The sequence below is a fragment of the Schistocerca nitens genome, chromosome 9 (genome assembly GCF_023898315.1).
Source record: "Schistocerca nitens isolate TAMUIC-IGC-003100 chromosome 9, iqSchNite1.1, whole genome shotgun sequence".
Taxonomy (NCBI): domain Eukaryota; kingdom Metazoa; phylum Arthropoda; class Insecta; order Orthoptera; family Acrididae; genus Schistocerca; species Schistocerca nitens.
In genome coordinates, this window is record NC_064622.1 from 488,573,577 (window position 1) to 488,590,053 (window position 16,477).

Sequence of the window (16,477 nt, forward strand, 5' to 3'; positions counted from 1 at the left end):
ACCCTAATTCATCCTGCAGAAGTTGGCCCACACCCCTAGCATGCGAACTACCTAGCAACAAGACTTTCTTTCTCTTTGCAGACTTCCCTACATTCTTATTCAATTTGCTGCTGAAAGCTTGTTGAGCCCTGTCTACATCTACTTCTGTGAGAGGCTCATCAGTTTCTGACTGAGGCAACAGGTCAAACCTATTTTGTACATTAATAACAAAGCTGTCAGAAGAATTTCTTGGCCTGTTCCTTATGCCTGTTGCCACTTCCCACCCCTGTTTACCCTTCTCCCCCTTTAACCTGCCCAGTTGTCGCCTAGTCTCATCTAACTCAGCCTGAAGGGCAGCAATTTTCCCCCTCCTGTTCCACAATCTTTCTATCTCTACTGCATAGCCTACAGAACCTCTGATGAGTCTCACTCATTTTCCCAATTCTCACGCCACTACAATCGCCCCAATGAAAAAAGTTACTACATCCATCACACCATAACCCGGAGCTAACGATTCTACGGCACGTCAAGCACTTTACACTCATGGCACAAATCGATTTTAGTGACAAAGACAATTAAGTTACCGGAAAACAATGAAAATACGTGTACGAAAAATTAGGCCTACTCGCGATTATGTAAACAGTGGTTCAGAAGTTTTTTACTGGAAATTACTTAAGAGATGACTATACTCTGCAGATATAAAGGGGCAGCAAACGTATTTAGCACACTAAATGATCAGTAAATGTACTTAAAATTGCGGTATGAAGTTTAATCTGAAAGCTCAAAAGTTCGGCCTGGCCGCGATATGTAAACAAACATGGACTTGTTAAGATGCCCAACAAAAACCACGGCATCATGGATATGTTGTGGACATTTCCTGACATAAGAGCTAAGCATATCCTTCAGGTATTTAGCAAGTGAGTATATCAGGGAATCAATATTGGTGACAATGGGGCATAAAGGCACCCAATATTCATGAAACTGAGAAGTCTATAAAGTTTCAGTTGAACCATTGCTCTCTCTCATAGCTCCTTAACAACTTCATTTGGCAAGCCAGATTTTTTGAGAAGTGCCACAGTTTCCAGTTCCAATGTCTTGGCGCATTAATATTTATTTATTTATTTATTTATTTATTGTAAATAAATGAATAAATAAATAAATATTAATGTGCCAAGACATAAATTGTAAATAAATAAATAAATAAATATTAATGATCTTCCTGTATGCACTGTCTTCTAGTTGCCCTTATACCTTGTTGAAATAATCCTGTTAATACAGCACCACAATTGCATTTGTGTTTGTCATCTTGTAAGACCACGTTATCTGGATCATCTCTTACTTTCCATGTGGTCACATGCCCCATGCTAGAGATGTTTTGTTTCATAGGTTTTGTTTCGTGGAAGCATTACAGGTTTCATGACATACTTCTTTAGCTGCTTCAAGAGGAAGCCTTGCTGTCCCACTGCATTGATGATGTCCATGATAGATTTAGATTTAGGAATAGGCGTAAAATTGAATCATTGTTACTTTTACTGATGACAATAATTAAACTTTTCGATTCATTATTTGAATCTTAACACTACTTTATGTCAAAAACATTTAACTACCTGAAGAAACACGAATTGTGAATAATCATCTTAGACGAAATTGCTGAAGAACATTATAAGTATGCATATGCATGCATTTAAATCTATATCCATACTCTGAAAACCACTGAAGTGAAGGGCAGAATTCTGTGGTGGGGAGATCAAGTGCTTAAATAACTTTGCACCTGCTTTAAGGGGGATGTAATGGATATTGGTCCAAAAAATCGATTTTTCAATATTATTATTTTTCTTGATCTGCACAGTTTAATCTATGTTGTGTGTGAATTTTATCATTATAGCAGCTTTAGAAATGCCTTTAAATTGTTGAACTGATTAACCCTGCACTCCCATCATTTCCGACATTTGGGAAACTGCTTGCTTCAGTGGAATTTGTCAGTGTGAAGGCTATTTTCTTTCGATGTCTTCGGCTGACATCTATGTCTTCGGCTGACATCTATATCTCTGGCTGAAAACTTTCTTGCATGTAGTTTATTTACATGTTGACAATATTAACACATATTAGTAAGTGGAATGTTGAATTCGCAGACCTTTACATGGAAAACTGGGTGGTGGAAAAACTGTGTTTATGAAACTGAAGTTTCATGGAAATCTGTTTACCGACAAAAAGTGGAAGCAGCTCAAAATGATAAAAATATGCTCTCAGCTTCAGCATCAAAACTTGGGACAGGAGCATTGTACAGGTGTGTGAATCATGTTAATATGGATTCACACTTATTGATTTAGAGCTTCCCTGACAGACTATAAAGTTTTCATGAACATGTATTAGCTGTAAAAATACAGAATGCATGATTGTTGTTGAAGAAAGAAGAGTAGAAATAGCTTGTGATTTTCAGTTAATTTGTATTTCGTGTGGCAATGAATTTCCATTTTCCTCCACCAAAAGAACTGACACCAGTACCTATGAAAGCAATTTTAGGTTAGCATATGCCCTGGACAGGGCAGGGAAGGAGGTAATTTCTTGTGTGGTTTTCTGAACATGCCTCCACCTTGTGCAAGATGTGAAAAAAAAAAAAATGTCTAATGCTGTATGTGATACTGCCCAAGTTTTTATGAAGAAAGCAGTGAAGGAATTGGTGGAAACAAACCAAAAAGAAATAGATCCTGGGATAGATATTCATGACAGTGAATCTCCTCCAGATGTTACTGACCTGTGTGTGTCTGTCTATGGGACCTGGATGAAAAGGGGTCACACATCTCTGTATGGAGTTGCATATGTTATTGGTATTGACTCAGGTAAAGTTTTAGATGTAGAAATTATGTCTAAATACTGTGTCCAGTGTGCAACAAGGAAACTGTCCAACAATGAAGACAGTGAGAAACTGTGGCAAGAAAAGCATGCAGTAGCATGCTCTAAAAATTATAGTGGCTAAAGTGGGGGCATGGAGATTGCTGTAGTTGTGAGGATGTTCTCCACATCTGAGGACCAGTATGGTGTTAGATATACTAAATAACTTGACGATGAGGACTGCTTCATTCAAAACTGTAACAGATAAAAATCCATACAATACAACAATAGAAAAGTTGGAATGTGTTGGCCACCTCCAAAAGAGGCTTGGTTGTAGGCTTCGTCGCTTGCTGAAAGAGATGAAAGGTGAAGTACTTGAGGATAGAAAACCACTAGGAGGAAGAGGCAGGCTTACTCTGAAAGAAATTGGTTCTCTTCAGGTATTTCATGGGAGAGCTATCAGGATAAAACACACATAATTTAGAGGCAATGAGGCATGCTGTGTGGGCAATTTTTTTTCCACAAGCTACTCACTGACCAAAAGCTAATGCACAATCTGTGTCCAAAAGATGACTGGTTTAAGTTCAACAACAGAAATGAGACGTATTCACATAAACACTCATTACCGGAACCTGTTATGAATGCAATTAAGTCCATATTCAGGTTTGTTGAAAGCCCTGATTTACAGAGGAAATGTCTCCACAGAAAGAGACAAAATGCAAATGAAAGGCTCAATAATTTAATTTGGACACTCTGTGAACTTGGAGTAATCAGAATAGGTGTTTAATATGGAGTTTTATTTACAATAATGGAAAAATGGCAGAATTGAAGTGCTGAAAAGATTTGGTATAGATCCTGGTTTGTTTACAACAAAAGCATTTTACACCATCATCAAGAGCAGAGACAAAAAAGCTAACAGATCAGTGTCTTGCCCGCAAATACAGACCAGGCAGATTTGAAGATGATCATTGGTTTGTGGGGAGCTCAGCTGCATAGTCATCAGTGCCTGTACAAAGTCCCAATTTGTTCACAGTCCAATTTCCTATTTTTTCCCCCACAGTTCAATCTAGCCACTGTCATGAATGAGGAGGATGAAATGATGAGGACAACACAAACATGCAGTCCCTGAGCAGAGAAAATCCCCAACCTGGTTGGGAATTGAACCTGGGACCCTGTGATCCAGAGGTAGCAATGCTAGCCACTGGACCGCAAGCTGCAGACCAGATTCAAAGAGGAGAGAAGCGAAACCTTGAGGACAAGGAGTATCAGGATGGAGGATTGGAAAGTTGAGGTAAGGTTGTTACATGTAGAAATATGAGACGAAAATCTTTGAACCTCATTTTCTCTGTTTTACATTTTTTACATTATTAGAAACCTTTTCTGAAAAATTACATGCACTAATGCTATGAAATTTTAATGAACTGTTTACACATGTTGCTGCATTCCTGGAACAAAAAACACGAGATCCTGCTATTACATTCTGAATTTTAGATGTTTGTATGTAGAAAAAAAGTTAATTTAAGATGTGCAAAATTAAAAACTCTTAGTGATATAATTTGTACCATAAATTAATAAATGTAGTTCAGTGTTCTTATAACCTTCTCAGGACACTACAATAAAATTTCCAAATTAATTGCGTGATTAGAATTTGAGTTATGGCTTTTCATTTAAAAGACTACAAAAAATTAAAATTTCTGGCAAAATATTAATCTTGCATATATTATTTTTTCCATTAAAACACATTGATTTATACATACAAAATTTTAGATTTGTACATTAATAAATATGGCTGTAAAGATTTTTTAAAATAAATGTTTACATTTTCCATTATATCCCCTCTTAACTACTTTAATCTTGCACCTGCAGACCATATGACTTAGGGGACTGTAATATAATCCTAGCTTTCTCACTTTATACCAGTTCTTGAAATGTTCAGGGCAGTTAATGCCTCTTTCCAGCATCCACCAGTTCAGGCATTTTGGCAATCCAACAATATTCTCCAGTGGGTCAAACAAGCCTGTGACCACTCCCACTATCCTCTTTTTGTACACTGAGTCAGTCTCTGTTATTCAGTATGGCAGAGAGATGATAACTGACTTCCAAATAAAGTGACATTGATGGAACATTTATGTGGTGTGGATTTAGTTGACTACTTCTCAATTTAAATATACACTCCTGGAAATTGAAATAAGAACACCGTGAATTCATTGTCCCAGGAAGGGGAAACTTTATTGACACATTCCTGGGGTCAGATACATCACATGATCACACTGACAGAACCACAGGCACATAGACACAGGCTACAGAGCATGCACAATGTCGGCACTAGTACAGTGTATATCCACCTTTCGCAGCAATGCAGGCTGCTATTCTCCCATGGAGACGATCGTAGAGATGCTGGATGTAGTCCTGTGGGGCTTGCCATGCCATTTCCACCTGGCGCCTCAGTTGGACCAGCGTTCGTGCTGGACGTGCAGACCGCGTGAGACGACGCTTCATCCAGTCCCAAACATGCTCAATGGGGGACAGATCCGGAAATCTTGCTGGCCAGGGTAGTTGACTTACACCTTCTAGAGCACGTTGGGTGGCACGGGATACATGCGGACATGCATTGTCCTGTTGGAACAGCAAGTTCCCTTGCCAGTCTAGGAATGGTAGAACGATGGGTTCGATGACGGTTTGGATGTACCGTGCACTATTCAGTGTCCCCTCGACGATCAACAGTGGTGTACGGCCAGTGTAGGAGATCGCTCCCCACACCATGATGCCGGGTGTTGGCCCTGTGTGCCTCGGTCGTATGCAGTCCTGATTGTGGCGCTCACCTGCACGGCGCCAAACATGCATACGACCATCATTGGCACCAAGGCAGAAGCGACTCATCGCTGAAGACGACATGTCTCCATTCGTCCCTCCATTCACGCCTGTCGCGACACCACTGGAGGCGGGCTGCACGATGTTGGGGCGTGAGCGGAAGACGGCCTAACGGTGTGCGGGACCGTAGCCCAGCTTCATGGAGACGGTTGCGAATGGTCCTCGCCGATACCCCAGGAGCAACAGTGTCCCTAATTTGCTGGGAAGTGGCGGTGCGGTCCCCTACGGCACTGCGTAGGATCCTACGGTCTTGGCGTGCATCCGTGCGTCGCTGCAGTCCGGTCCCAGGTCGATGGGCACGTGCACCTTCTGCCGACCACTGGCGACATCATCGATGTACTGTGGAGACCTCACGCCCCACGTGTTGAGCAATTCGGCGGTACATCCACCCGGCCTCCCGCATGCCCACTATACGCCCTCGCTCAAAGTCCGTCAACTGCACATACGGTTCACGTCCACGCTGTCGCGGCATGCTACCAGTGTTAAAGACTGCGATGGAGCTCCGTATGCCACGGCAAACTGGCTGACACTGACGGCGGCGGTGCACAAATGCTGCGCAGCTAGCGCCATTCGACGGCCAACACCGCGGTTCCTGGTGTGTCCGCTGTGCCGTGCGTGTGATCATTGCTTGTACAGCCCTCTTGCAGTGTCCGGAGCAAGTATGGTGGGTCTGACACACCGGTGTCAATGTGTTCTTTTTTCCATTTCCAGGAGTGTATAATACTGTGCTTATTATAGTAATCCATTACAGCTATAGTTAATAAAGGACTGTGACAGATTCACAAACCTGTGTGATGTTGTCAAACCAGAAATCATCTGTGTTCATAACTGGCCACGAGTCCATGGCATCTACAACGATCAATGGAGCATCTCGGCTGAGATAGTTGTCTAGCAGTTGTTCGTACGAGACTCCACCAACCCGATCAATGGCATCCAGCGTCTCACAACTCTGCCAACAGACACCTGCAAAATAACTTGGCATCCAGAGTGCAGTAGCCCAAAGCACACAATAAAAACACACACAGCCAGTGTGGTACCACTATGGATGTGAAATTTACCAAAACATAATGTATTTCATTCTCAACTTAATTCAGTTTTTTATTTATTTACCAATGTAAGCCAATGCATTTGAGCTCAGTGTTTTGTTATTCATTGGTGTTACAGACTATCTTACTTTAAAAAGAACAGATTGTTTGAATGGCTTGTTAATATGAAATTTAAAAAGAACAGAGCATTTGAATGGCTTGTTAATATAAAGTATCATATTGATTATTTATCTAACACAATGAATGCAAATACACATAAGGAAGCTATAAATGTTCAAGGAGAAAGAGGAGATGATGTGTTTATGTTCAGGAGGTGAAATTCTAAGTACTGTCAACAGACATGAATGTAGTAACAACTACTCTGTCATTTGGAAATGCTAGTTTCTGCTCCAAGAAGGAAAGCTGGGACAAAGTCTGAAAGGAAGGGTAGATCTCACAGACCACAGGTTCAGGGGATGATGGGAGACAAAGCTCTTGGAACTGAAAATTTCAACCCTTGAAGGTAAGTATTGGCAGGCTGTCTCCTCCTAATTTTATAGATTTTTAAAAATGTACACATTCTGTATAATTATAGCAACCACCAAGTCATAAAACAGTTTCAGACTCTACACTGTACCTTAAAGCTAACTGAGTAAAATAATATATCCAATACAACCCTCCCCTCCCCCTCCCCCCCCCCACACACACACAAAAAAATAAATAAATAAATAAATATCTGCTGCAATGAAGTGTTATACAACAAACATTATTAAATCATTTGCACTTACAATGCAATCTTCTTCTGTCAGAGAGTAGTCTCCATAAAATGGATTGGTAACAAGACAAGACTCGTAGAAAAGGTATGTCCAATCCCACACTGGCAACAACTAAAAATGAAAATTAATTTTGATCATAAGTACCTTATAATCTAACAATGATGTTTAAGGATGCTGACAAAAGATAAGATTAGGCCCTATGCTCATGACATAAAATTACAGAACATATTGTTATATATATCTATAATGGGAAAAATTACAAAACAAACATTTTATTAAAGTAATGACAAAATGAAATACTAATACAAAGTGTTCAGTTTAACAATTCACTATATCTTAGAAAGCTTGATAGTGGGAAAGAAGGATTGCTTATCTACCTGAGAATTCCACTTATTATCCATTTTGACATCTAGAAATTTCATATTTTGAACTTTATGTGGTGATCACCAATGTCTATCGCTAGTATTTGAAATTTATTAATTTTTGAAATAAATCTGTTTTACGGTGAGTATTAATCTTTGTACCACTGAACCAACTATGAGCCCATCATCTCCATTTTGGTTCACAATATCAACTTTAGGTCCTTTAACACTATGCTTGTGGCAATAGTAAATCATGGAAGTTTTTGTAAATAATCATTTAATATCTTTGTTATATCGTTCAAACCAGGTATCTCAGTATAAATGGTAAATATTTCTATGAGGTTAGTCTATGGACAATTTTAGCATTAAAGTTTCAATTAGTATGAGACTTACTTCTAGTTAGTGCAGGTACAATAGGAGGCGACAGTGTTAGAGCTAAACATTCTAACAATGGAAAGGTAAGGTCACAGCCATCTGAATGTTTTGTATAAAATAAACATAAAAAATGACAAGGGACATGAAAATAAAATGATGTAGTATGCTACGCAACAAAACATGTAAACAGTTTACAGGAGTATGAGACACAGTTTCAGAGATCTCACCACTGACTCCAACAGATTTTCCAGGTCTCTCTGCTTTGTCATACATACTAGGTACAGTTAACACTGTTCATAATGTGAAAGTGATTTGTCTCTTGTGTTTACTCTGTAGATAAGATTTTTTACCTGTCTGAAGAAGAGTATATCCAAAATCTAAGCTGGGGATAGGGGTTTGGTGAGTGAAGATAAACCAAGTTGGTTTCATCTGTTCCCTACCCTTAGAGCTGGATACACTCTAATATAAAAAGGAAATTGGGTATCACTAACGCTTCAGAAGAAAATTAAAAACATGTTTCATTAGCTACTCTTTCTAGAAATTATTTGAGTATCTAGATTCAAGGTTTAGAAAGTTGTTCTAGTTATGTGGCAAATGGCAGTGTGCATTTTAATGCTGTATGATAAGAAGTAATGTACTTTAAACAGGATCAGTAGTTAAAGATTTAGGTAAAGATTTTATTATTTTGGACAATACTATGGCAATCAAGTGATAAGCTATCAATAGTGGGTGAACAGCAATATCCTACTGTAACTGAGGAGACAGCAGTTTTTAATTTCCATTATTAACTTTAGTTGGCATAAGTATGAGTAGCTTTAAGCAGTGTAGTGAGACAGTGAATTGTTAATGCACTTTAAAGATTAGATTTCAATGATTTCTTTGCCTTCTGTTAATATATAACTTGACCCCATTCCACACATCCTTGAAGGTTCTCTTCCTTGATGGTATCTGTGGAACACAAACAAACAAAGCTGAAATGCATAGATGGCTTGAACCAGAAACTTTGAAGGTTCTGTGCCACTTCCTGGGCTTGTGCTATTGGGCTGAGAGCTGTATGGTCCTCCCTGAATGGGTAATAAGATTACCACATCATAGGGTGCTACTTTTAAGACATAAGGATTTTATGAATTACTTGGCTCTCCATACAGTCCAGATGATAACAGTTGTAGGAGACCAAAGCATTCATGTTAGAGCAAAAGAAACACCCTCACAGTTGAGAAGATTAGAATTCAAATGACCAATCTATGAAACGTTTGCAAGTGTCTCAGAGTTTGAAGCAATCCTAAAAAATAGTGGGGCTTGTATAATACTAGGTCCAGAAACATGGCTCATACTCAAAACTGATAGCGAGATTTTTTATATTAATTTATGTGTATATTGAAAGGATAGGCTGTTGGAAAATGGAGGTGGTGTATTTGTCACAGTAGGAAATAAAATCAAATGCACTGAGATGGAAATCAGAATTGTGTGGAAGATTATTAGGGCAAGATTCAGTAATGGGAGGAGGCAAAAGCTTATTATTATTGGGTTGTATAGACCATCAGACCCATCCCGAGAAGTAACTGAAAACTTCAACAAACTATAAACTCTATGTGTTTCTCAATCATACAGTCATTTTTGGAAGAGACATTAATCACCCAACAATTTATTGGCACAACTGCAGGTCTTTCATTTATTTATTGCTTATTTAGCCACTAGATTAGGTCTTAAGGTTTTAGTTGACCAGGAGCAACACATAGTAAAGGTATTACAAAACTTCTGTGATGATGACAACAATGACAACAATGATGACAACAACAACAACGACAATAATGGCAACAATGACAACAATAACAATAATAGCAATAATAGCACTAAGGATACTAATAATAATGAACAACATTAATAATAACATCACAATAAAAAGGGCCTTTAGAATGATATACAATAACTTAGATTATTAGAAGTCATGTTTAGTATTATCAGAAGGGGAATGGATACAGGAAGAGGAGAAGATTGAAATGGCTGTTAGGAAAATGGAGGATATGAACAGAGAACTCTGCTAATTAGAGATTGGAACAAGTTCTGGGGAAAGTGGGCTGATGAGAATGAGCTGAACATAATGTAGGAGAGATGACTTATGACGGAAGATGGACCATTACCTGTGTTCTGAAGTTTGAGGAAGATTGTTCAGAATTTGAGTTCCTGATACAAAAAATGATTTACAGAACATGGCAGTGCTATGTGACAGTACAGAGAGAATTTTGCTTCACTGAGATCGAATATTTCCACTGCGCTGTTCAGACAGCAGAGATGAAGACAAATAAGAGGGAGTGCAATGACTGAGAAGGTGGTCCATCAGAGCACGATAGTCTCTACACTTCTCAGCATGTAGTGACGATAACTATTCACAGGCTGGTGTGATACTGTCAAAAAAAAGCACACATCATCAAAGAATTGTACACAAGCTTTCACCACCAGCTCCAGCCCACATGAGCTTTTGTATGAAAGTCCTCTGAGAACAGCACCACCGTACTCAAGTATTGAGAGTATTGATGTCTCAACAAGCTTCTTTTAAGCTCAAAAGGAAATAGTTTTTCACATTTCTGTAGTTAGTGAAGTGATGCTTACACTTTCTCACAGACTGCAGTTGTGTGTTCAGTCCATTGTAAATGATTGTCCAGAATTATCCCATTTAGGATTAATGGTGGAAATGATTCTCCGAACTGGGGGTAGTAAGTCTTTTGTGAGCAACTAAGGTTCTTGCATTTTAGATGGGTTAACTTTTAAACCTTTGCTTTGCACCCACACTGATAGGGCAAGTAAACTGGAATTTACATGCTGGATGGATGTGCACAGGTATGTCAGACAGGCAATTACATGCAACTGAATGTCATCTACACTTAGGTGCAGTGGGAGATAATAGTTGACACATCATTAACATGTAATGAGCAGACTGACTGTCCCAATGCTGATCCTTGTGGGGCACCTGATCCTACATCTATTGTGACCTTTTTGTTCCAGCCATTACATACTATTGGTGAGATTTAAGCTATGTATGGAATCACTGCACAGCACTTTAACAAAAAATTTGTCTTTTGAGTTTATCAACTAGAACATAAAAGCTGATAGTGTGGAAAGTTTTTGCTGAAACAGAAACAGGAAGTAACAGCTGCCTGTTGTTTATCTGTAGCTCATCCCAGTTCATCAGTCACTTTCCAAAGAGCAGTTGTCATGCCCTGGTTATGCCATAAAATATACTGGTATTCATTTAAAAGGTTATTTGATGTTAAATAATTAGCAAACTGTCCATGAACAATGTATTCAAAGCCCTGGATAATGTTCGTAGAATGCAGATGGGTTTGTAGTCAGAGCTGTTGGGCAGATTCCTTCTTTGGTAATGGTTTACAGCCCTGCTACCAAGCTGTTCAGAAAATGCTGGAGGTCAGAGAATAGTTAGAAATGTCTGCTATTTTGGGCTGTGGAGGATCCATGAGATCACTGATCACTTTCACTATTATCCTTTGATTTAAATAATCCTTTGATTTAAATATTCCCACACTTCAGAATGCCAGTGTGGTTGTACCCCATCCTGTTGGTAAATAAAGTTGTTCAAATCAAACAGAGGGGAAAGAAAGTTCTCAAGCATAACGAGATATGTGCTTCCTGTAACAGTGTTCTTGACAGAGGAAAATGGACCATACACCTTTTCCTGTGAAACTGCACATGGATTGGTCACACTGGATCAAATGATTCAGCCTTACATTACTGGTCTCCAAGGTCCCCAGACCTGACTGTATGTGATTATTTCTTGTGGGGGTTTCTAAAAAGACCGTTTATGTGCCTCCGTTACCAGTAACAATGAATGGCTGGTTTGTTTAAATGGGGGGAAAGGGAAACTACCTGGTAATTGGTCCCTTGCTCCTATTAAGAGAAAGAATAAAACAAACTAGACATACAGCACAATACCGAGAGGAAGGAAAAACCACAAGAATGACAGAAGAGCAATGAACACTACAAGAAAAATAATAGGACAAGAAAAACACAGACACTTGCAAGAAATGGGTAGAAAAGATTAAAATAGGACAGCAGGTTATCATGGCTCGCTGACGATGAAAATAAAAGAATAAGCCAGCCACTCTGCAAAATGTTAAAACCTCCACCCTAAAGCCACTAGGGTGGGGGACATTGAGGGGCAAAGAACATGTGCTAAAACTTAGATAAAATGATAAAACTCACCCTCATGTATAAAACGTAAAACCAAACCAGCCGATGTGGCATTGTCTGCTAAAACTAATGAGTATGGTAACCGAAGATGATGTCTCAGAACAGCCAAACTAGAAAAGTGCAAAAGAATATGGGCCACTGTCAACCGGGCACTGCACCAACACTGAGGTGGGTCTTTATGGCACAGGAGGTAGTCGTGGGTTGCCCCAAACATGACCAATGTAGAGCCGGCAGAGAACCACAGAGATCCTGTGAGAGGTCCACATGGAGGACTTCCAAGCCTTCATAGTCTCCTTAATGGCATGCAGTTTGTTGTGTGTACTGAGACTATGCCAATCCGTCTCCCAAAGTCAAAAAATCCTGCAGCATAATAATGAATGTTGTCAGTTATTCGAATGACGATCTCTATAACCAGTTTCCATATAGCCTGTTTGGCCAGCCTGTCAGCAAGTTTGTTGCCTAGGATTCTGACATGACCTGGGGTCCAGGCAAACACCACTGAATGACTGGACCGTTCCAAGGCATAGATGGACTCCTGGATGGTCACTACCAAAGGATGACGAAGGTAGCACTGGTCAATAGCTTGTAGGTTGCTCAAGGAGTCTGTACACAGAAGAAACAACTTCCCCCAGAGCATGAATGGATGTGCACAAGAGAACAAGCTATAGCCACCAGCTCTGCAGTGAAAACACTGCAGCCATACTGCAAGGAATGCTGTTCAATATGGCCTCTGTGAATGTAGGCGAAGCCAACGTGACCATCAGCCATTGAGCCATTGGGAGTAACTGCATCCTTAGGGCCACGTGAAAGGTGCAGGCGAAGCTTCAGTTGAGGTTTAAACCATGGAGGCTTCATATAGAAGCGATCAGATGTGAACCGTAATCATGAGCCCTGACCTGGGCCGCCGATGCAGGAGATGAACCGCATTGGTTGGGTAAACGAGATTGTCATTCAGATGCACAGCAGCACTATGAATGTCTGCAATGTAACTGGCGCACAGTTGTGCAAGCCTAACCTTCAATGGAGGGACTCCGGCCTCCACCAGGGCTGGTCACCGGACCCATCCTAAAAGCTCCTGTCGCTAGTTTAACGCCACAGTGGTGTACTGGGTCGAGTAAATGCAATGCTGAGGGCGCCACTGAACCATAAACCAGACTCCCACAGTCAAGGTGGGATTGAACAAGGGCTCGGTATAGCTGCAGCAGCATAGAGCGATCTGCACCCCAGTTGGTGTTGCACAGGCAGTGGAGGACATTGAGATGTTGCCAGCACTTCCGCTTAAGCTGGTGAAGGTGAGGAAGCCTAGTCGATCAGGCATCGAAAACCAGTCCTAAGAATCGATATGTCTCCACGACAGTTAGTGGATCATCATTAAGGTAAAGTTCTGGTTTCGGATGAACAGTACAACGCTGACAGAAGTGCACGACACACGACTTTGCAGCTGAAAACTGGAAGCTGTGGGCTAGAGCCCATGACTGCACCTTGTGGATGGCTCCCTGTCAGCACCACTCAGCAACACCAGTACTGGAGCCGCAGTACAAAATGCAGACAATGTCTGCATACAGAGAAGGTGAGACGGATGGCCCCTACAACTGCTGCTAGGCTGTTAATGGCCACTAAAAATAGAGAGTACAGAGCCCTGCAGGACCCCATTCGCCTGGGTATGGGGGGAACTATGGGAGGCACCAACCTGGATATGGAAAGTATGGAGCGACAGGAAATTTTGGATAAAAATCAGGAGCAGCCCCAGAGATCCCACTCTTACAATGTGGCAAGGATATGTTGTCGCCATGCCATGTTGTAAGCTTTTCATAAATCAAAAAAAGACGGCAACAAGGTATTGGCATCTGGAAAAGACTGTTCGGATGGCAGACTCGAGGGACACAAGATTATCAGTGGCAGAGCGACCCTGGTGGAAACTGTCCTGGCATGGAGCCAGTAGGCCACGTGACTCCAGGGCCCAACCCACCCACTGACACACCATACGTTCTAGCAGCTTATTAAGAACGTTGGTAAGGCTGATGGGCCGATAGCTATCCACATCAATCGGGTTTTTACCAGGTTTGAGCACTGGAACAATGGTGCTCTCCCACCATTGCGATGGAAAGACGCAATCACACGACATCCAGTTGATGATGAGGAGATGTCGCTTGTAGCCAGACAAAAGCTGTTCAATCATCTGACTATGGATCCAATATGGCCCAGGAGCTGTGCGAGGCAATGAGCAAGGGCGCTGAGGAGCTCCCACTGTAAATGGGGTGTTATAGGACTCACTGTAGCGTGTAGCGAATGAGAGGACTTCCCTTCCATCTGCCATTTGGGAGTGTGAAAGGCTGGGGGTAATTCTCTGCTGCACAGGGTCGAGCATAGTGCTCAGCAATTGCATTTGTGTCAGTAGATAACACTGCATTGATGGTATCGCCAGGACACCTGTTGGGGTATGGTACCCAAATAAGCGTCTGATTTTCGACCAGAAGGTGATGTATGGCACCCAATGGTCGAGACGTACCTCTCCAAACACTCCTGTTTCCGTGCCGCTTATGTCACTGTAGACCCCACCTACGCTCTTTAAAGGCCTCAGCAATTTCCGGCGACCACCAAGGTACTGTCTCGCCAGGGGAACCCTAAGGAAGAAGGGTTCACGTTTTCCGCCGCAGAAACGATTGTTCTAGTGATCCGCTCAACCACCACATTGATGGTACCATGTGGGGGATATTCAGTGTTGACAGCAGGGGTGAAAGCTTCCCAGTCTGCCTTGATTAGAGCCCACCTGGGCAGGCGTCCGTGGCCATGACGCCCGGGGAGTGACAGGAAGATGGGGGAGTGGTCACTACCACACAAGTCATCGTGGACTCTCCAGTGGACAGATGGAAGAAGTCCTGGGGTGCAAAGTGATAAATCAATGGCTAAATAAGTGCCCACACTGAAATGTGTGGGAGCCACAGTATTTAGGAGGCAGAGGTCGAACTGAGACAGTAAATTTCCGACCTGTCTACCTGAGCCAGTAAGCATTGTGCCACCCCACAAGGCGTTATGGGTGTTAAAATCTCCCAAAAGTAGGAAAGGTTTAGGGAGTTGATGAATCAGTGCAGCCAAGACGTTCAGGGGTACCACACCATCTGGAGGAAGATATACATTGCAGACAGTTATTTCCTGTGTCATCCTTATCCTGACAGCCACAGCTTCAAGAGGAGTGTGAAGGGACACAGGTTCACTACATAGCGAGTTCAGGACATAGACGCCAACTCCATCTGACACACATATTCGCTATGGTTCTTATAATAAGAGGCAGTTTGCGCCTCAGGGTCACCTGCTGCCACTGACTTAGTTCCTGAGCAGTCTCGATCCATAGTGTCCGAGGGTCCAGCGATATCTAGGTTCACAGCAGTTGCAAGAATCTGTACCACATCCTCAGACACAGAGCTTGTAGGTAGCAGTCGTGTGGGTGCCACCGCCATTTCCTTGTTCTTGGGGGAGTCTTCTTTATGGATTTCTCTCGCTGCTACTTGGGTCTCTGGCTGGGAGGGCTTCTTTGTTTCAGTCTACAGGAATGAGAAGGATCGTGAAGACCTACGACCAGCTGCTTTTGGGCACTTCAACCACTGGCGAGTGTCATCTTTCCCAGTAGTAGAAACATGGGAAGGGAGGGACCCAAAGGACCCCTTCCTAGCGAGAGGAGCCGAAGAAGACTTACACTTCTCCGGCTGAGAAGTAGGGACTGATGTCCCCGATGGTTGAGGGAGGGACGGAGGGGCCAGTGCTCCTGAGGTAGGTGGTTTGGGAGAAATAGGGAGGGAAGTGCCCCCACCATCAAACGGGAAGGTGCAGTCTTACAGCTCTGAGAGCTAACTGGAATTGACTGAACAGATGGGGCTAGAACTGTTCATGTAGCAGTAGGTGGTCAAATTTCCTCTTAGCCTCAGTGTAGGTCAGTTGGTGCCAGGTCTTTTATTCCATGATTTTCCATTCCTTCTGAAGAAACCTGTAGTCTGGTGAGCAAGCAGAATGGTGCTCTCAGCAGTTGACACAGATGAGGGTACACGAAGTAATG

General features: G+C 41.8%; 1 protein-coding gene across 1 annotated transcript in view; it reads right to left on the minus strand.

The window, feature by feature from the left end:
* The window catches only part of LOC126203295 (uncharacterized), a 92,946-nt gene that overhangs the window by 60,443 nt on the left and 16,026 nt on the right, over window positions 1-16,477 (minus strand). Inside the window, exons 2-3 of the mRNA XM_049937555.1 lie at window positions 7,496-7,594; window positions 6,470-6,631 (exon numbers count right to left, since the gene is read on the minus strand). Coding sequence (XP_049793512.1) covers window positions 6,470-6,631; window positions 7,496-7,594 — 261 coding nt within the window. The remainder of the gene's footprint in view (window positions 1-6,469; window positions 6,632-7,495; window positions 7,595-16,477) is intronic.